Here is a 22,228-nt window from a genome sequence, read left to right on the forward strand (position 1 = left end):
TCCAGAAATGGGAGGAAATTATTTATTTCAACTACAAATTTAATAAAGAGATTTGTCCATCAATAGTTCAACTACAGTCTATGTGTTCTCTTTTAAAAATATATATTGCTTCCAAGAGCACATTAATAGCCCAAGATTAAAACCCAGCACTGTTAACAGAGCACAGAAAAGTTTTACTACTTTAACTGGAATTGCTATTTCATTAATTTCACCAACATTCTGAGTAAGTTCTCACACAGACTATTTGACAATAGAGAGAGAGAAGTGACTTAATCGGAGACTATTTTAAACACTGAAGCAAAATAAAGCAACAATGATTAATTAATCAAACTTCAAGCACTGACCATTCTAATAATTGTCACTAACGAATGTCAGAAAGCCTATTGAAAAACACTTAATGTTTCTTTGGTAACTTCCCTCTTTGTACAGCCAGAGCTTCTTCCAGTTTCTTATTAATATTCTGAAAGTGCTTTTCTGCTCCTAGAATTCTCCGTGACTCCACCAGAAGAGCAGGGAGGCTGGACCTTCCATACTGTTGTTAAGGAAATAAAATTACAAGGTGACATTTTTAACTCTTGGAAAAGTCAATTCCGTATCTGTATTTCTTTTTACTCTGTCTGAAATGGTGCAATGTGGTTTTTAAAAGTGAAGAACGGCCAGCGTTGGAGACTCCTCTGCAATGGCAGGATTTCCCTTACATGGGGCAGGCATGTAAGCACTGCCAACAGAAAATACCACACCAGGTCATGAGCCGCAGCAAAAGGGGAAGGAGTTCCAAGGCTACATGAAAAGTTCCTCTGCTCGTGAAAGACAAACACGGCTCTTAGCAATAAATACCTTACAGAACAGCCCTGTAAGTACCAGAGCTCTCCCTACCTTTGAACAGAAACAACAACAAAAAATGATTACTTGTTTCTCTCTGCTAATCCTTCAGTTTCTATACAAAATGTTAGATCTGAGGACAACTGATACACTTCCATGTCCTCTGAACTCCTGGACAGACAGTAAGGTAGCAGAAGCCTCCTCTGTAATACTTTAATTTCTAGCATGAGACCAAAAAAGTGATTGAGATAGTAAGCACAGTTAAAGCAATGATTCTCAAGTTGCTTCCGCAAAGACAATTAACAAAATGTTGCCACGCTATTTAAGGTAAGTTAAACATGAATAGAAATGCTTATCAGTCCAGGAGAGAAAACTGATCCAGAACAGTTCAGAAACACACACAAAATATTTACTTACTACTACTTTTTCTTTTGGGTTTTCTTCTCTGTAATTCAAACAGTCTTGCTGTAGCTCCTTTAAATCAGTAAGTAATTCAGTTGCTCGCCTCAAGGAAGATTGCCTTTCCTGTAGCTCAGCATGTTCTCTTTGCAGTTGTATCAGTTGTGGTTCAGCTCTGAAAAAAGATCAAGGCTTTGATGGCTATGCCTGCATATTTATTTCATGAGTAACTATTTCCTCTGAAGAGGGCTTAAGGGAAAGGTTGGTCAGAAATACAAAAACATAGGTTAATGTAACACAGTGTTTAATTAGAACAACTAGCATCTTAAACAGGAGCATGGGTCCAAATCCATAAAAAAACCCCAAACCTTTTTTCCATGCCTCTTCTGAGTCTGACAATTTAGCCATTCTCTCCACTTCAGTTTTTCAAGTGAAGTTTCTTAGCTACCCAGTGTTCTGCACACACCTGCTTGCAGGCTGAGGTGTTCAGTGCTTATGCAGGAGCATGCTCAGGATCTACAAACTACATACGCCTCTGCCTATGTAAATGGGAGGGCTCAGCCCATTACAACAGCCCTCCAAAAACTGGACACCAACAGCCATTTTCATTTAACAAGTGCTGCAGCAAAAAAGCCTTTCTTAAGATGATCAAGGGATTAAAAAAGAACAAACAGAAAACACGAGGACAGGTTTCAGTCTGTGAGGGGGTTCAAACCCATCCTGAGAGATGCCTTTACTCAGTTCTCCGAGTGAAGTCTGTCCATGGTACTGCAAAGACAAGACTCCCGTGGCCGTGGAGAAGGGGCTTTTCATCTGCCTTTGTGGGCCCAAGCTCGCGGTTCCCTACAGCGGTATCTTACAGCGTGGACGTTACATGCAGCTTCAGTATAAAGCTTGTCAGCAGTAACCAGCTGAACCTGGGGAAGTCTCGTGGTTCTTCCAAAGAACCTAATGTGTGTGTTGTGTACCTAAAGGGCGTTAAGATTAATGCCAAGTTAGAGAAGGGGAAATCTGTGACCACATGAGATGGAAGCAAACCATGTATGTACTCAGAGGCGTCCCCGACAAACTGCAGAGGTGAAATACATTCTCTCACCTCAAAACCAAAAAAGCCCTCTGCATTACCTTTGTAAATTTATGATTCAGCACTTTTGCAATTCCAGTGACTACGTTAGTGTTTTTCTTATGAACCCATGGTCCAAAATACCATCCCAGTAACTAGCCAGCTAAGAGAACTTGCAAGAATGACTAGGCAACTGAAATATGGAAAGGCAACGTCATCCTTAGCTTTTGTAAAACCAGAAAGCAATACAGAACACAAGTAGAGTTTCATCAACATTAAAGAACAAAGAAAATTACTTTCACTTCTGAGTTACAAAATACCAGACACCTGAAGTTCCTCAGGCTATTATTGTGCATCATTAGAAACATACCTAATTAGCTCTTCTCTGAGTTGCATCAGTCGCTGCCTTTTCTTTTTGATGTCTGTTATTACCTGGAACATAGAGTGCGGAAAGTCTTTGGAACGGTTTCTGTAGCTTCAAAGGCAAACAACTCAAATTTCATTGGCTTTTTTTCTCTGAGGTTTTATGCTTCTGACTCTGGGTGTGGAAGATCCTAAGGTACGAGACCTTATAAACTGCCATATTTTGTGTTTGTATTTTAAACACTTTAAAGCTCTTTAAAATGTCAAGCTCTCACCTCCATAAAAAATTTCTCTTAAGGAACAACGGATTTACAAGCATACAAAAGGAGGTTGTGACACTTTGAACTCAAACATGACCAACCCTAGCGGGTTCTGTTTATCTGTTTTAGAAATGCAGACTAATGTGAGAGTATGTTCAGTATGATTGCCGTAAGGAACTAAGCATAATTAAGCTTCCTTTAATACAACACCCAACTTAGAAAAACAAAAGAACAATCATAAATTTATCAACTACAGATCTGATTTTAAACAAATGTATAAGAGGCAAAATAGGGATAATTCTGAGTTGTTGTGAATGCTGATGTGTATGCAAATGCTCATTGGCATGCCGCGTAGCTTACTGTATCACCTCAAATCAACAAGATTTTAGTACATTCATTGCTACCTCCCAGAGTAAGATCTCTGTTGACTTGTCCTGGGTTGAGTGAGTGGTGGAGTTTTTTGGTGGCAGGGGAGGGGGCTATCGGGGCGGCCCCCTGTGAGAAGCTTCTCGAAGCTCCCCCAGCTCCACGTCAGCTCCACTTCTGTTTGGGAAATTGAGCCAATCAGCTGCGCCTCTGCGATAACGTATTTGAGAAGGGACGTGGTGACGGGCAGTGGGACTTGTGAGGAGGAGTTGCTGCAGCTGCATGAACACCAAGGTCAGTGGAGGAACGGAGGAAGAAAGGAGGGGGGAGGTGTGCTGGAGCAGAGACCCCCCTGTATCCTGTGGTGAGACGGCAGGGCGGCCCCCCCTGCCACCCATGGAGATCTACGGTGGAGCAGACATTGATTTATGGCCTGTTGCTCCTGCTTGCCTATCAAGGTTCTGTGCCCGAAGAAGGCTGGGGTCTCATGGGAAAAGGCAGCCCCGCTGCTGTAATTCAGTGCTGGGAGGATTGCAGCATGCAGGGGAGTCCCACGCCGGAGCAGCTCGGGAAGGGCTGCAGCCGTGGGAGGGAATCCAGTCGGAGGAAGTTGGTGACCCATGACGGAGCAGTGTGGGGAACGCTGAGGCCCATGGGAGGAATTCAAGTCGGAGAAAGATTGTGGAGGACTGTCTCCTGTGAGAGGGGGATTTTTTTCCCCATCCCAGTCCTATCTCGGACCCCAAGCCTGGCTCTCTGTCCCTTCTCATTGCCGAAGGGGAAGGGAGAGAGAGGTGCTGCACTGTGGTTGGCTGCCAACCAGGCCTAAACCACGACATGACTTCACGTCTTAAAAGCTATTTTGTCATCCAAAAGTTTGCAAATGATGTTAATCTGGGCAGAAAGCCTCTGGCAGACAGTGCCTAACCTGCCTTTAAGCATCTCTGCTGCAGGGCATTCACCTCTCCTGATGCAACGTTTTCCTGCTCTTACACTAGTTCCTCCTCCTGTCAACATTCCCCCATTGCGTTTTCAGTCAGTTACTACTCGCTCTGGATGAAGAGAGGAACTGCCTTATGCTGAACAAAAATTTTGCATACATTTAGGGAATGCAGTTCCCTTAAACTTCTCTCCTTTAAACTGAGCAATGCAATTCCGTGCTCACAGGTCACCACCTTTGCTGCTCTCCTAGATTTTATATTCATCTGTGTTTCTTGAAGGTTAGCTCTCAATATTTGATTGGCTCTCCAGAGGCCTCACCAGTGCTCATTAAAAAAAAGAGAGTAATTCAGATGCATAGATACCTACACATCCCAAAGTGCATTCCTTCTTTTTACACCAGTATAGCAATATACGTATGGAGTTTGCGATCCGTATGTCCTCAGCTTTTCCAAAAAACCTCTGGTGGTTCCCTATCCTCGATTTGTGCAGCTGATTCAATTTTTTGTGAATTATTTTATTTCTTCTAGTCAACTTTTTGAAATGTCAGTACTCACCTCTGCATGCTGTACAATTTAGTGATATGTATGTATTTACCTTAGCATTTTTTTTCTTCATATTCTTTAATTCCTGGACTTCCACTATCTACAGAGGAAAAGAAGAATTACAGATTGCCTATGGATCTTGATCTTTATTCTCCTAAAAACACAGTTGCAAAAATTACTTCGAAATAACATGGAAAGCTATTTTTAAAAAACAACACTGGTTCAAAGGCAGATGACTAGTCTATCAGGTGTGCATCAATTCTTCCCTCTCCCCATGCCAGAGGAAGACTGCTACATAAAATTAGTCATCTTACACCAGTTAGTGCAAGTAACACTCCTTGTACCAATTAGTGTAATACTACCTAGCTTAATTTTTCTGTAACTTTATAGAAAATGTATAAATCTAGTAATTGTAAAATTTGCTCAGTCTAACGAATCAGTTAGAACTATAGTTTTAGCACTTATCCATTGTACTTACTAACTCCTATGAAGTTCTGAGCTTATTTTACTTGTTGTAATTAATAAGAAGTAATCTTAGTCTTCCAAGCTAATAAACTTTGTAGTTAAGTTCAAACTGTTAATTAAAAAAGGCTGATTTTCCCTGAACTATGTTAGAGGCCTTGGTCAGGCCTCTACATAAGAGTCACTGTCACGCAGTATCAAGATTAATTCATCAACCTTTTAAAACTCTAGTCCGTGACCTTTTAGACCAGCATTTGACATAACGGTTTGCTCATTCAAATTATGAAGCTCTCCAGTTTTACTACATAATGTTTTAGATAATGACAGACTCTTCAGGATTATTAAATGCTTCCCTATTCTCAAAAGCTGACAATTTTGCGACGTGCTTGCACGACAGCAGTGTTGTGTCTAAAAGCAATTCTCAGGAAAGCCAGAACAGAGGCAGCAAATCATAACCTGCACACAACAAACTGTGCTTTCATATTATTTATCCTAATAAGAGACTAGAAAATTTAAAGTGACATAAAATAAATGTGTAAAGGACAATATAAAACCAAAGGCATTTTGACTACAATGTAATATACAGCTCTGTAATCACTACCACAAAACTGATTTTATTTACAGTGTACTTACAAGATCGGTGATTTGGTCCTTGAAAGCAGAACAGAAGGCATTGATAGCTTTTCTGCAAATGTTTGATTCTATGCTTTGTCTGGGGAAGTCAGAAGGAGAAACACAACCCATTTGGTTTAGTAAAGGAGAAATCTCCAAAACCATCCCTCTGGGTAATGAATAAAATCTGATGTTAAACAGATAGCAGCAGGGACAACTGCAGATCCTTCACGTACTATAGCTTAACTTCTGCACTGAAAAATGGCAGCTGAGATGTGTCTTTCTTGTGTCTGGAAAAATATAAAATCTCTGGAGACCACCTCAAGATCACAGATGACAAAAATGTTTGTATCACAGAAACCTAATAATCATTAACATCAGAATGTAACCAAGCAATACTGCATTCCATGAAGGACAGCACATTAGCAAAAATGCAGGTAATCTGTTTTTAAAACTTTGAGTATTCAGGAACAGGAAAGCAGAATATTTACCTATAATTTGCTGCTATATTCTCAAATTCAGATAGAACAACATCCAGTTCTGTAATATCTCTAGAAGATCTCTTCAGCTTTTTGGGACACCAAAGCTGCACAGAACATGGGCTATTCACTGAAACAACAGAATAAAGATGAGCATTGCACAATCCAGGTACACGTTCAAAACCAGCAGAGAAGTTATTGTGCCCACCATTAAAATAACCATCCAAAAGTTATGAATATTTTAATACGAAACCTGAGAAGTGGGATATATGGATTATTTCATTTGTCTTTGGCTGAGCAACTACGATAGATTTAATCTGGGAACACTTTAGAATTTGGATGATCAATCACATACAACTTATTTCTTATTTTTCATCATTTCAAGCAAATCCAGGAACATGTTAGTGAACAAACATAAACTACACAGTGGACTGCAGATATAGCTGTTTGTGCTGTAGAAACTATTAGCCTGAGAGTTTGGGCAACCTGCATTACTTAAAGAATAATGAGTTGTTATATTTACATACATTTTGTATTAATACCATATACGCTTAAAAAAAGAACCATGTACAAAGATGTTTCTTTAAACTCTGCAATAGTATTATTAACTAATTCCACAAAAAGTTAAACCATGTTTCTTCACACACTCCCACATGTAAATCTAGTACTTGAATGTGACGGCGTTCTGTTCAAAGGCAGCAAGATGACACCTGAGAAACAGTTTCTCTCTACCAAAAAATGCTGCTGTCTCGAAGCTCCCCGTCTCAAATGTCTTTATAGTAACAGCTGTGCCTTCGCTGTAAGCCAGGGGCGCTCCAAGTGCTGCCCTACGGCTGGTGCTCCAGGCCTCCAGACCCAGGGATGTGCTAAGTGCCCTACAGCTCCGTGCCAGGGGCCCAGGCTTCCCGCCAAGGGGAACGCAGCTGCCCGCAAGGGATGATGCACAGCTTTGCTTCCCCGCCTCAGGCAAGTCCAGGGACGCAAACTATGGGGATCAGAGCTGTGTGGCACACCAGCCCCTCAATTTAACCGTTGCTAATGAGCGTCCATACCAGAGCTGAAACTAAAACCTCCTGTTTCTAGAAGCAGTATGTTGCTACATACCAGAGGCGAAAACTATATAGTTATGGAAAAGCATTCACCCCGAATGAGGAAAAGCTACATGGGAGTTTTGAAAAGTCTGCTTTACCAGAAGGATCTGATGTGTTCTCTGAAGGCCGCCTCTTTTTCGCCTGCAACTGAGTAGTATTCAGGGCCTCCTGCGATATAAAAAGCAGATTAACTTCCAAAAAAAACCCTCGGTTTACTCATTTAAGCTCCTGAGAGATGGCAATTTGGCAGAACGCAGGAGAGCGCTGCCTGACTGAAACATCAGTAGCATTTCCTCAGCCCCATTTCGCCAGCATCCCAGCACAGCGGTCACACTGCTGAGGGACGGCGGCTGCCTGGCCCCACCGACCGACCGACCGACCGACCGACCGACCGACAGCCGCGTGGCAGGTGGGGCAGCATTTTGAGGAGCATTCGGCCCCTTGGTTCAGCGGAGTTGTCGCCCGGTATTAACAGTTCTCTGATCAACAGAGCCTGCTCACCTTCCTTTTCACCCATGTTCTCTCCCAATTCTTGGTCTACTTCGACTACTTTGTGACACCGACAGCACTTCTGCAAGAGCGCTGCACATGCACGCACAGTTAACTGATGAAAAAGTAACACTCTGTACTGAATTTTACAGCACGATTTTCAACAATTCCAATAAATTTCAAACCATAAAAAAAAAACTTCTATGCAAACTACTGCATAGCTTTTTTTATCACTGACCTACTTTCCCACATCTGCAGATAGTTAAGTTTCCCTGTCTGCCTGGAAGCTAAGCAAGCCAAAAGCATTTTACACTAACGGCAGTCTAAGTGTGGAAAAACACTCGTTCAAAACTGGGTGTTTTTTGTTTAATTCTAATATATATTCAACATTAATTTTATCAATACAAAAATAAATTATGTCGTAAGTTTCACTTCAATACTGAAGAAGTACGAAGGATTTATATTCCCTTTCGTACACCACTCTTTAAGAACATATATTCCAGATATGAAGAGGATATTTGAAAGAAAAGAACATATTCCCAAATGAGCAAGAGAATGGGCTACAGGATCCAGGAACATCTGGCTATTATATTCCCTGTCGACGTTGATGACTGTAGCTTTAAGCTTTTCACTTGGCCAGACCACGGGAATACTTTGAGGATTAATTATTTCAAATACCATTAAGTACTAAGACAGTACTAAGAAACAAATTAAAGGTTCTCCTCTCCCCCCCTTCTAATGCAGGCACAGCATGAAGTAAGTTGAAATTCAATTGTCTGATAATACTCATGCAACTTTTTCTGTACCACATTCTTCTCAAGGGGTGCATCTTCAGGATCAGCTGTGTTGAATTTCTGAGCATCACCACCAGACCTTTTTGAGCAATGCGTTTTTTCACTAGGAAGAGAAAAATCTCCACATGTAAACCTACTACACACAGAGAAAGAATGATCTTCAACCATATACAGAAAAAAATCTTGTGTTTTGGGGAACATTTTGTACTGTTATGTCATTTACTTCGTGTTTCCTACATGGACTACATAAAAAGTTGCAAATGGCATATCAAGCAAACAGAATCTTTATCCCTCAACAGCAATCCTCATGACAATTTAGAAATCCATTACGAATTGAACACTGGGATAGCCATGCTGTTATTGAACAGAAACTTCAAAACAGTAACAAAACTATTACTGAGGATATTTTAGCTGGAATGGAAAAGGCTTTCTTGCTGGGGGGTGGGATTGGAAATCAAAACCCAAAAAAACCCCAAACCATACTCTGATACAAGCACTATTATTGTCTTGCTGTTTCATTCAAATAAAATTTGGTTTAAATCTGTCAAATGAGAAATATACTAAAATTTGCATTAAAAGATTTTTAAAATAATTCCCTTTGTTACATATAATTTGCTTTCTACCTACTTTTCAATTTTTCCACCTTTTAACTTCAGACACCAGTATTTAGAGAATTAATACCTCACAGAGGTATTTTAAAAATCCTTTCATATAAAAAAAAAATACAGTAAAGTAATTAAATCAATGTATTGCTTACAGAAGGCAGGCACTAATTTATTCTCCCATTTCTTTTCTACATTCCTTAACCTTACTTACTCTTCTGGTTTCTCATCTGGGAAATTTTAAGTTAAAGCATCTGTTTAATAAGCAGCTACGAAAACCTGACAAACAGAACATTTTTCCCATGTAATCTTAAAACATAAAGATTAAATTAAACTATGGCAATTATTTTTTTCACTAGACCTTCTTTCTGTACTTTTCCTTTGCGGTGCTGAAACATGACCAAGTGACTCGTTTTGTGAATCTTCCTCTCCATAAGCATCCACAGCAGTACTGTGCAAAGGGTGATCTACAAAGAACAGAAAATCAGCTGCATGAAAATTGTTCCCATCTGTTCAGGCAAAGAGCACGGACATGTGTCTATGTCTAGCACTGCCTGCCATTAAGCATTTAGTTAGAATATTTGTGGTTTGGTCACTAATAAAAAGGAAGTCCTGTTAAAAGTATTATTTGAGGATGATGAAAAATATACATAGTAAAAAGCATCGTAGTTTCTATACTCATCCACCTGCTATTCCTCTACAATTTGAAACCAAAGGTGCAGGAAAGCTCAGCATATATGTATGGCATATAGCAACCACAACATTTAGTGCAGTTTATTTAAAGTTTCTCTTTGTTATGGCATAGATCTTCCACACATTTAAAAAACTACTTTCTAAATTTTACCTTTTTTTTTTTTTTTTTAATACAGATTTTTACCTGCTTTATTGGATGCTATAAGAAGGCTGTTACAGCTGCTACAGAATGTTTGTAAAAGTAGAATTCTTGCAGGTAGCTAGCAAAATAGATTAGAAATCTGGGAACTTCAAGGTTTTAGCATGCCTTCCACAGTACAGATTTTTCTTTTAAGCACATTGCCACAAAAATTTAGTGTTAGCTTACGTTAGCGCTAGTGGCATCCTTTTATAGTTTTAATACCACAGAAGTAAGGGAAAGAGCTTTTAATTTTCCAGTCTTTCCCTTATGACAGCCCTTTTGCTATACTGTTCTTCATAGCTCCTTTTCCATGCTGTTTCTAGTAGTTGCATGTATTTTCTTAGAGTAGTAACTCTTACAGCTGAGAAGCAGCTCTTGGCATTTTCTCTACAACTTCTAATCACACCGTTTTTCAAATATTTTTCTTATGGGCACCAACATATAAAAGCTATCTATATTTAATAACAGAGCACATCACACAGGTGCACCTATTCTGTCTAAATCAACTCTCTTCCAGTACGCTGAGGCCTCATTGCACACGTCCCATACAGAGCACAAAAGTGGTTTTAATGCTTCACCAAAACTAGTACGCGTTTTTGATGTCACTTTTTAAAGTAACGTTTAAAAGTGGCAGAACAACATCCCTGCGAATGTCTAAGTTTGCTGCCATGAGTATTCTTATAATAGCAAAAACCTCACTTCATAATTTAACAGAGAATAACTTAAGATATTGAACTTTAATTTAAAAATGTAAATTCTTACACAGTTGTAAAGTTATGTTGTGTGAAATTCTACCGTTCAGACTATAAAACTTGAATAGTCAGTATTTTTCCATTGACTTTTACTTGCATATATTACAGCATCATTCCCGTTACTTCCTAAACGACAGAAAATAACACTGCTCTCAAAAAACCCTCTATCTCTCCTGCCCATAACTTTCTCTGGCAAAGAAACAATACCTTTTCCTGGTAAGCACTGAAATACTTTTCGCATACGGCTTGTTCATGAAAATCATATGTTAAATCACATTCAAATTAATACTAACCAAATGAATCATCAAGCTCCTCAAGTTGATTTGCTTCCACTACTTTCAGTATCCTTGAGACATCTGGTTCTTCAAGTGGAAATGATTTCCGAGGACGGGAGCTGACTTTGTGTTCCTGGAAGGGTATGAAATTAACTGCTAATTCACCCAGCTTTTTCAGTGAGTGTAAAACAGATTAAATGTGACAATGGATTTCAAGAACATTTGACTAGAAATACATTTAACAAGGATCGCATTGACTAATGAGCTATGATATAAAGCATTTGAAGCATGTGGTTTTTTTCCTCAGGCTATGGGTTTTTTTCCCCCTAAGAGAAGTGATGGTATAATACTGATATATTCTTTTGTTCAATACTATACTGACGTGCCAGCTTTGTCTTATTTTATAAAACTAAGTGTATAAGCTTAGAAATCTTATGAGTCTAATATCTAGTTTCTATGATCTGTAGCCTTTTTCTTTTCAGACATTAAAATATTTCTTCTTTCATCTCTATGTTGCATAAATGTCCATCTTTGTCCAAATTAATTATTTTCACTTTAAACAACTGAATATATATATAGTGAAAATTCTTATAAAGAGTGAAATTTATAAATCCAGTATTACACAGTATTACACAGACACTTCTGTGAAGCAGAAGTGTAGAGAATAGCACTAGTTCATGAAATATCTGTGATTGGGTCATTTATGCTGTAAGTGTGGGAGCGAATTTCCTCACTAATGTGTACGTATGCATGGAAAGGGAATTGTAACCAGAAAACACCAACTTCGTGAGATTTTAATTCTACCAGTACTTAGTAGTACCTCACAAGTTTTGTTCTGGTACCAAACACAGACACATCGACTATTTCCTCTATAAGCTGTTCTCCATAATTTTGCAAGACTGCTTTCAAACTTTTGCCTGTTTCAAAGGCAACGGCCCATTTTGCCTGATGGTGTACTGCTCCGAAAAAAAGAAAACCGCATGCACCCCAAACCTGCACCAGCAGGGACTGCACAGCAGTTCCCAGCACCCGTGCAAAGCAAGCCTCACGTTAACACCTCTGCATCCACATCCAGAGCCAAGGCCGTAAGAGCACAGCAGAACGATAAAACACTTACTGTTTTAATTCTGCTCAACCTAGCAAAACTTACCTTTAATTTATTTCTGGAATGATTTCCCTTTTTCTTCTTCTTTGAGGACATTTCCCTATTCGGTAGATGCTGCTAAACATACAGCTGGGGATAAACTGTCATCAATACAAATCTGCTTTTTCTCTCAATACCTGCGAGAACGGGAAATCTTTGTTAATTCAACGCACGCTGGGTAACTTTAACAGTGGTAAAACTCACTTTATTGGAGCAGCCCGACGCCTGGCATAGCACATGCCGGTAACAAGGCACACAAATGAAAAGGACAAAGCAAGACAGCGCCTGGCGCTGCTTAACCACGGCGTTCGCTTCATCGCTGCCGTTTCCCTCATGCAGGAGACCCCGGGCCCCAGCCGCGCCCCCCCCCCGCCCTCACCCAGGAGCCCACAGGCGCGGCCCGCCGCCTCGGGAAGAGAAAAAGCGGGCGGCGGCCCCGCCGCTCTCCCTCCATCTCGCCTCCTGTCCCCACCCGGGGCCCCCTCGGCCCAACGCCCTCAAGGGCCGCACCCGCCTTCCCGCCGCCATTCAAACGGCGCCGGAAGCGGAACGGCTGTGGCGGGCCCGGCCCCGCCCCGCGCGCAGGCGCCCGCCTGAGGGGCCGCCGCACGCGCGGCGGGGGGCGGCGCGGGGCTGAGGGGCGGTGCCTTCGGCGGGGCGGGGCCCTGCGGCCCGGGGGCGCCGCCGGGGGGGGGGGGGTGGGGTGTCTCCCGCCTCGTGACGCCTTTGCCCGCCTTCGGCGCTCGCGGGCCGGTTCGAAGCGGGTTAGGCACTGCCGGGAGGTTTTCACTGTAAGAGACGAGTTCCTCAGTCCCGGGCCCAAGGGGTGGGCTGACCGGGACCTGTCTGGGTTCACCCAACGTGATTTATTTTTTTTTCTACCAGCTACTTTGGCTACACTACAAAAAAAAAAAAAACAAAAAACAAAAAACAAACAAAAAACCCCCCACACAACACAAAACACCACCACCACCCCAAAAAAAACAAACAAACCAACCAAAAAAACAGCAGGCCCCACACCTATGTTTTCTTCTGTCCCTTGCACGGGCTCTGAACTGGTGCTGTGCAAAGGTGTCATTATATAAACAAGGCAAGACAGTAGTTGCCTCTATAACTTCCTACTTACCGATAAAAAACAAGAAACTCATTCAAAACATACAGAAAAATATAACTTGCTAGAATAGTGCCAAAAGAAGTAGAATACAGATCAAAAACTGTCTAATTTGGTATCTCTGGCATTCAGTTACTCATCAGCTGTTAACAGGAGAATTAGACATTTGTCAGAAGTCTTACTAGTGGGCAGGGCCCTTTTCATGCCCCGTATCTTCATCCACAGCTAAGGGTGTTCTTTTGCCAAGAAAGATTTGACCAAATGATCCTTGAGGTCCCTTCTAACCTGGTTTCTATGATTCCAAAGATCATCTGCTGCTGCCACCCCACCTCCCTTTGTCCAATCAAATAAACTAAGATGCAGTAAAATACCACTTCAGGATTAACGGGGTAAATTCTCCTTATACTTTCCTTTGCTGGCTGTAGCACCCAGTCCCTGAGCAGTCCCTAAGCCCAGGTAACAAGCAGCAGTACAGACTGCAGTGCAATTTTGTTTCTGTAGTGATAACGAGCTCTTCAAGAAAGCTTTCTTTGATGGGATGTGTTAAAAACCACAAACTTTCAATCTGGCTCTCATCTCTTAGCCAGCTCCATGAGGACAAGGGTGGTGACACTTTGTCATTCCAAGCAGCATATTCAATATCATATTCAAATATGTGCGTAAGTGACAAACATTTGGTTTACAGTTTTTCCAGTAGGGAAGAAATGTATAAAGGAGCATACAAAAATGGACTCAAAAGGAGAAAGTCTACCCTGGCTAAGAGCAGAAGTATGCTTATTATTTCACAACATCATCATCTTTGTTAACACTGGGCTCTAAACATGGGTTGGTGATGCTCCATATACCCTGGTCTGATAAAACCACCTCTGAAGTCTTTCATAGCATACTGCTTATTAAAGCCAGATGCACAGTGTAAGTGGGAAGGGGACAAATGATGACAACTCAGGAAGGACAGCCACTACCACCCAAAAGCAGCATAAGAGTTTAAGAAAACTCCAGATTTTACTCAAAAGTTACGATAAGAACACTACCTAGCTGTCAGAAACCATACTGAAGACAAAAATAGTTTGTTTTGAACACTGATGGAGCAAGTTACATACAACATCATCCCTTTCTTACAGAGATTGGACAAAAACTTACACATAAATACCAGACCAAAGCAGAAAGTTACCTTCCAAAAGTAAGGTGTCAACAACCAGCATTTATCCTAGTTAATATGCTAGTAGCAGTGGAGTTTTACAGCTTGTCAGCTACCAAGTTACACCTGGTCTTGTTAGTCAGCAGCATCCTTCCTTGATAAACAAACACTTCACTGAGTTGAAATGCAGAAATATTTATTTTGGTTTCCTTCATTGGTTTTGAAAATTGTTTTGGTTTTATAAAACATAGAAATAGCCAACACTAAGCAAATATTGGAATTCCAATGTAACAAACTACTGCTCTAACAGTTGACTTGGATTTGTGTACCTTAATTGCACACATGTATGAAATTATGCTACAGAGTAGTGCATTACAGTTACACACAAATCTTAGTGCAAACCTTGTTGTGCTTGTATTTTACATATATCCATGTTTTCAAAAAACAGCAATGAATGCTAATGCAAAACCAACTCTCTCAAGGATAGCAAAAGACTTATGCTCTAATAAGGCTTATTTCTGCTGATTTCTCAAACAAAATGTAACTGGTTATTTTGTAGTTTATCTGGGAATTAGGTTTTTATCCCTGAACAAATACCTATCCTGTGCCAACACCGTTCTGTTGGCATATATAAATACTTCCAATTGCTGCAAAGCATCAGGCAAAAACATTCTACCTGACCTATCTTGCCATTCAGTGAAGAATACTCAGTGGCTCATACATAAAGCACAGAAAACTGAGAGGTTGTCAGAAGCTCTTCTGCTTACAGAGGACCTGGCACATTTTTAAAAATGCATTTTAAATACACATTCATTACAGGAAAACAAGTGGCTAGCACAGGTGCAACGTACACCTGACTTAGCATAGCCCAGCCTCCTGAATGGTTTTTAGGTCTCTAGTGTTCTTGCCAGAGTTAGGATCTGTTCATTTACGGGGCTGGCACCACTCTGGAATTGTGTTAATGTAGCAAAGGCCACACTTGCTGAATTAACTGCATCCACACCTTCTGCAGAACCACCTTACACAGCCTTACTCTGAGGAACCTGGTTTCATCAGTCTCCTCTGTGTGGAGTTCTGATTTCTACCTTATAAAAGTACATCTCTGAACTGGCTGCAAATATAGAAGGGAGAGAAAACACTAAGATGCCTTGCCGCAGTTAATATTAGGACTAATGCAAGATGTCATACCAGCTATACAACTGTAAGGGTTCGGTTGTTTTTTCTTGTGGTTGGTTGGTTTGTTTTTTTGAACAGATTAAGTAATCATTCTGAAGATGCAAGATACTTAGAGGCATTTTCAAACCTGCCAAATCCTTTGTGGAATTGACAACTGCAAAATACACTGCAGACAGCAAACATGCTGACAATAAGAAAACCTTAGCTCCTTGGTGAAGCAGAGTCCCATTTTTGGCCAAGGAAGTCTTAAATAACTTACATATAGTTACCATTTATAGTTAAGGCTCTTTTTGGAAATTGTAGGTCACCATAAAAACAGTATGCAACACAACTTTGACAGTAAGGCAGTGTTCCATTTCTCCAATGTTCCTATGGCAAGTACCCATTTTTGTACAAGTTAATGATTGCACAGTTTCCTTCCCTATGTTTGCTGTAGTCAAATTACAGATATGAAGGCCAACAGTAGACATGAGACATGTGCCACTTTCCTCATTCCATTCTCAGTTACATCTTGGCATTAGCATAGAGTTCATCTATCTGTGACTGGAAATACTTCCGCAGTTCTGGTCTCTTCGCCTTCAGTGTTGGTGTCAGCAGCCCATTTTCAATAGAAAACATTTCAGTGTGCATGACAATGTCTTTGACCTGGAAAGTAAACAGTTACTAGACAAGCTGAACTCCTCAAAATAGACAAGGCTATTAAAAAAAAAAAAAAAAAAGATTTTCCAAGGCATCATAAAGCCTGTCACTTAAATTTTCCAGATGCAAACTGAAAACAGTTTCTGGAGAGTCAGATTACATTCGTGTTGAGAACTTTAAAGAATTAGGTGTTTGGTTCTCACAAGCATCTTACCTGTTCAAATGACTTTAAACCAGATTCTTTCCCAATCCTCACCATGTCTTCCAGAATGTGTTTTTTGAGGTCCTGTGGATACAGAAATACACTGTATAGCTGTTCTGCATCAGCTTTTTCAAGCTAACTGTTTAGTTAGATAGGACTCACCTTGTTTTTGCATAGCTCTTCATAAGAGCCTTCAAATCCCTTTTTCTTGGCCCAGTTGCGCAAAGTCTCAGGATCAGGTACCACAATAGCTACTAAGAAGGCCTAAAAAGGAAGTTTTGTTAAGCTTTTTTTTGTCCCTCTTTTGAAAGTCAACACTTTAGTTCCACACATTTCTTACTAGTCAGTGTTAGGTTTTGGACAGCATTTCTGATCCTGCTGTAAAGTCAGCAGCTTTCTGCAACTTGAAGACACGAGTGCAGTTCAGAAGCTTACACTTCATTACTCTTGTTAAGACTCACATTTCAATTTACACTTTCAAAAACCTGGACATCTTGGGTTTGGGTGTTTTTTTTTTATTTTGCCTGCACACTGTTAGCAGCTTCTATACAGTCATTAATACTCAATTAAATGAATTCAGCTCCACTACCTGGTCTGAAACTAAATCTAGCAACATGCTACATAACGGCAGGAGTCAAAAGTACATTCAGAACCAAAGTGTGTAGCATTAAAAAATTTTTACGATGTGAGTCCCGAAGTTTGGGGAAGGGGGGAAGGAGAAAAACAAGACACTTTTCTGCAGGTCCCTCTTGCATTAATTTTTAAGGTTATCTGAAGAATGCTTACCTGCAAACTCTCTCCATGGACAAACACCTGAGCAAGTGCTTCACATCTCAGATACACATTTTCTATTTTCTCTGGTGCTATGTACTCTCCCTGGGCTAGTTTAAATATGTGTTTTTTCCGGTCAATGATCTTCAATGTACCATTCTGTTGACAGAAATAACTTCCACTCAGAAGAGGCACTTCAAGTGAAAAACCAATCTACACAGCTTAAGCATGCCACAATGGTACAGTAAAACAGTGCTAGAGCCAGAGTAATGTGTTAGAAAAAAACATGTTCTGCACCCATGTAACCTAAACTAGGGAAAGCCCCAGGATTGGCACTGCTAATAGGTTGTTTTTTTTTTTTTTTTTTTTTTTTTTAGCCCAAGGCACACAGATTTATCTACAACAGTAATTATCCTCCTCCTAAAATTACCTGTCTTTCACTTAATTGTGTTTAATACCAAATATTTTCTGTTTTATTTGTTAAATTACTGCTTATAGCTACAGAAGTACATTTCAGCCATATAACTTAACTTACTGGTAGCCATTTTCCAATATCTCCTGTATGAAGCCAGCCGTCTTTGTCCAGAGCTTCCGCTGTTTTTTCTGGATCTTTCAAATAGCCACGAAATACATTTGGCCCTTTTACACACACCTGAAAATAGCCATTTGTTAATGTATGCTACTATGAAAGGAAGTTAAATACTATTTGCAATGAATGCTTTCTCCAATGGTTCGTGATAACCACCACTAAAAAGATAAGATGAAGTTTATGCATTAAGTACAAAAATCTCCACCCATGGTTTTTGAAGACCTAATGTTTTCCATTGATATAACGTATAAGCTGCAATAGGAGGCATCTGCTTTCTTCCAGTCTGGCAGCAGTGTTCCTACCTGCTATTTGAATAATCTGAATTTACCAGAGGAAATTTATTTTTATTTATATGAAGAAATTCTGCTGGATCCAGAAATACTGCCCCTCAGCCTGGCAATGTGTTTGTTTCAGTGTTAGTAAGCAGCAGGGGCGATATGCTAAAACTAGTGTTGAAAGCTGTCTATCAAGCAAATTACATGTTTGTTGTCCAAAAGTGAACCAGTTAATACCTTGGGGCTTAGAGCACTCAAGACTTCTCTATAAAGGAAACCTGCAATTTTTTAAAAAACTGAAGGTTGGCTGGATTTGTGTACCAAGTAGAAAACCAAGAACTTCTCTAGATATAACTGGATGTATTTTCTTCTCAACATAATACTCAAGGTTGTTTAAGTTTTCTTTGGTGGCAAGAGGGGGGACACGGGATATAACTCTGTTATTTAAGGATCAGCAGGACTATAGAATACCTCCTTAGAAATGAGGACAAAGAGAGAGGCAAGGTAGACAAGAAGCAAAACTTAAAGATGCCCACTGCGTACAACTCTTGGATAATCAGGAGTCCAAAAAACCCTGAAAGCTCTACACAAGAGTTCTCAGAAGCAACATACCAGCTTGGGAGTGACTTAGCATGTGTGGATGACTGGAGACCATAAGAAGGGTCTGATCTGGGCAATAGTATCAGGACTCTAGAACAATAGGATAGAAAATCCAGTTTTAAGTGAAGGCCAAAGGGATAATAAATATCAATAGGGACCGATAAAATACTAGGTCAACTATTAGTCTAGGGGATTAGTAGAGTTATAAAACAGGCAAGGAATTGGCTAAAAAAAAAAAAAATTCTTCAGGTACTAATTTCTTCTAGTCCAAGAATTTATATTACTTCTGTAGTTCAGAGGCCAGTTCTTGAGAAAGTCATCCCAAGTACTTTCAGTGCTTACCTCAGCATAAAATATAGGCATGCTGGTGAACTACAATACAATGAACAGGAAATGTTGTCAATAGGAGGGAGAGCAAGGTATTAGTGAGGGTTCTGACAACCTTGTAAAGACAATACCAAACTTGTGACCGAACCATGTTTTAAGAACCAGGTCATTTCTGCTGTAAAACAGAGCTTATGTGGAAGAATGAGTAGAGAACTTTATGTCTCAGTCAAGTCAAAGGCTGACTGATCAAGTGTTTAATTTTTCATGGCTCCTACAGTTACAAGATGGCAGTAGGTGACAGCTTTTCCCAGTGGAGACAGCAAACCATTTATTCTGCATCCTGCTAACTGGCACTAAAACCTCATCTGCATATGAGCATATATAATTCTAGTCACAAGTTTATCCTTCTTGAACTTGGATAACTGGCAAAAGTGAAACGCAAGGCTGACAGAATGGAGAATATTGAAAGCTTACTCTCAGAAAGGAGGAGTGTTAACCCAGCTGAAAAGCAGATAGATGAGGACAAAGATCTATTTTAGGCAAAGGATAATGAGAGCCAGTTCTGTAGCTATGGGCTTCAGTTCTGTGAAACAAGTTACAATGCTTATTTGATAAATTCAGAATAGTTCACACTAAGGAAATTACAACTGAAAGACTAGCATGGTACCTGATATATTAAGGGGCTACCATATTTATCCAAGTACAAAAATAACTCCCAACGCAGCAAACTTTCACAGTAAGTATAAGCAAAACATTTTTAGAATTTTGTTTGGTTTTTTTGTTTGTTTGTTTGTTTTAAACTTAACTGTTTCTCATTATGAGAATTCATACTCAGTTCCTCTAGGAGACCACACTTTAAAATCATATTTAAAGTGAAACAAAAATTGCTGATGAAGAATAAACATGCAGTCGTAATGCAAGACAGGAATCTTGACATTGCTGTCCACTTCCAAACAGCTGCCCACCAAGCCCAACTAAATCCTTAAATATTTCTGGGAATTATAGCCAAATGATTTGTCTCTAGTCTCACAGAAATTACAACAAAACCAAATAAAGATTAGGTATTGTTTGCAGCCACAAATTAGTTAATTAAGCTACTTTTCATTTATCCACTTCTTACCCCCTAACTGCTCCCAAGGCCCCTCAAAGGCCAATGAGAGACACCACAGATAACTTGCTGTCAGGGCTTGGGGAAAATAAATTACCACACGGATATCTGTTCAAAGTATATACACAGAATTTAAGCGATATATATTTTTACACGGAAAAAAAGTATTGAAAGAGACAGCATGTAGCATTACATAGAAAGATGAGTCCTCAAAGTGCAATCTGTAAAACATACATGTTCAATTTGTGCAGGCTGCAGAAAAAAGTTCAGAAGAATGTGCAGGCAGTTGTCAGAAATCATCAGCAGCCTTCATGCCATTTTATCTCAATTTCTCTTAACAGTGTTCCAGCCACTGTAAGTTACCTCATCTCACACATCACAAGCTGGGTAACAAGCTACATGCATCAGCTGTTCTCCAGCTCTTGACAGTGGGAGTGGGAGAAAGCCCTCTGCTAGCATTTTACTGAAGGATAGATGTAGTATGAGATAGGCAGCTTCTCAGCTATCCCACAGCTGGAGGATGGCATGTTGGTCACACAACCATAAATACATAGTAATCTCTTCTCCCACAGTAAACTGCTTTTTCTCCCCTCCAATGCACTATTTTCTGTTTTGGTTCTCTGAATCATTAGCTGACATTGCATGCATGCGAACCAGGCAGCTTTGATTTTAGGTAGCAGGCCGCCGCATTTAACACTTCCACTGAACTCAGACAGCTAGCTGTTATTTCAGGAACAAAAAACATTTTCCAAGATTTCTTAAGAGGCTCATATTGACCTTTTGAAATTACTTACCTCACCCTCTCCTTTTGCAGCCAAGTAATTCATTTCTTGCACATCAACAAGCTTGATGCTACTGCATGGCATGGGTGCTCCAACGTGACCTATTTAATGAGTAACACTTCAATAGCCTGAACTGCTTTTTAGTCAGGTTAAACCAATAAGCTAGTTACATTTTGAAGTAAAAAAGATGAAAAACTGATTTCTGGTAATGTGCTACACCAGTACCAGTACATTAATAGCTTAAATTTGCTGGGACTGAAACATTACATTCTCAGATATCCCTAGAATGTTATAAGCTGTACCACGTACTCAGGCTTGCTTTTTTCTTATAAATCATGATCCTCACTCTATGGACATATTTAAGTAGCAAAAGTCCTACTATATCAATTTCAATTGATATTCCCAGTATTTCAATTATCAGTCTTAGTCCAGTTAGGGAGATAGAGATATAACAGCTGACAAATGCAGACCATTTGTTCCAACACCAAAAAATTACAATTTAAATTTCCAACACTGTGTTTATATACAGCAGACTCCTATTCTGTAAAAATCACAAGGGCTGATACTATGACCTCCCCTCTCCTAAATCCGTTTCAACTTGCAAGGACAAAGCCTATTATAAGTTTGGATTACTGAACATTCCTAGCTATTTAGGGGTAGAAACTTCCAAGGGATCCCTTCAAAACTTTAACTTCACTTGAAGTAAAACAGAATCTTATGTTTCATGATAGGTATACTGAAGATTAAATAATGTGACCAGGTTCCTCTATAGCGTCCTGAAATTTAACACAGGCAGACTGTTAAACACCATACCTGCTGTCCAGTCGCCGGGCAGTGACAGTGAACATCCAGCTGTGCATTCAGTCTGTCCATAACCTTCATAGAACTAGGATATGAAGCCAGAAAGATTAAGCTTTTTACTTTTCAACATACGGTTTCTTCATTAAAATATTTTACTTTTTCTAGCTGTTTGAGTTTAGCAAAATCCCCAGCATCATCTAAAGCCAATATCACTATATTAGTTTTACTGCAATACACAATTTTAAGTGCCAATATTCCACAAGCAGTTCCAATATCTACTCAAAGTTTCACATGCTATGTGACACCTGTATAGATCAGAACAGAAAGCAGAGGGAGCAAGACAAAGAAACTAAAGAACAGTGGCACTACAAATTACTT

At 39.9% G+C, this 22,228-nt stretch overlaps 2 protein-coding genes across 6 annotated transcripts in view; both read right to left on the bottom strand.

The window, feature by feature from the left end:
• Nucleotides 1-8: 8 nt before the first annotated feature.
• On the bottom strand, nt 9-12,914 carry CENPU (centromere protein U). Of its 2 annotated transcripts, none has more exons than XM_042807673.1 (12): nt 12,842-12,914; nt 12,338-12,468; nt 11,206-11,320; nt 9,648-9,753; nt 8,697-8,787; nt 7,500-7,569; nt 6,323-6,440; nt 5,853-5,931; nt 4,810-4,857; nt 2,655-2,716; nt 1,240-1,396; nt 9-532 (listed from the first exon to the last, which is right to left on the bottom strand). In XM_042807673.1, exons 2-12 carry the CDS (start codon nt 12,386-12,388, stop codon nt 395-397), a joined length of 1,035 nt encoding a protein of 344 aa, XP_042663607.1. In that variant the 5' UTR covers nt 12,389-12,468; nt 12,842-12,914; the 3' UTR covers nt 9-394. The 2 variants fall into 2 exon arrangements, with proteins under 2 accessions (XP_042663607.1, XP_042663606.1); XM_042807672.1 differs by lacking the exon at nt 12,842-12,914 and adding an exon at nt 12,711-12,835.
• Nucleotides 12,915-14,759: 1,845 nt separating this feature from the next.
• Nucleotides 14,760-22,228, bottom strand: part of ACSL1 (acyl-CoA synthetase long chain family member 1) — a 40,572-nt gene continuing 33,103 nt past the window's right edge. For all 4 annotated transcript variants that reach the window (XM_032999207.2, XM_032999204.2, XM_032999206.2 and 1 more), the window contains 7 exons: nt 21,863-21,935; nt 21,062-21,150; nt 17,904-18,020; nt 17,384-17,527; nt 16,760-16,861; nt 16,610-16,681; nt 14,760-16,401 (listed from right to left, as the gene is read on the bottom strand). In XM_032999207.2, the coding sequence (XP_032855098.1) occupies nt 16,261-16,401; nt 16,610-16,681; nt 16,760-16,861; nt 17,384-17,527; nt 17,904-18,020; nt 21,062-21,150; nt 21,863-21,935 (738 nt within the window). In that variant the 3' untranslated portion in view covers nt 14,760-16,260. The remainder of the gene's footprint in view (nt 16,402-16,609; nt 16,682-16,759; nt 16,862-17,383; nt 17,528-17,903; nt 18,021-21,061; nt 21,151-21,862; nt 21,936-22,228) is intronic.

The sequence above is a fragment of the Tyto alba genome, unplaced genomic scaffold (genome assembly GCF_018691265.1).
Source record: "Tyto alba isolate M040663 unplaced genomic scaffold, T.alba_DEE_v4.0 Super-Scaffold_6, whole genome shotgun sequence".
Taxonomy (NCBI): Eukaryota; Metazoa; Chordata; class Aves; order Strigiformes; family Tytonidae; genus Tyto; species Tyto alba.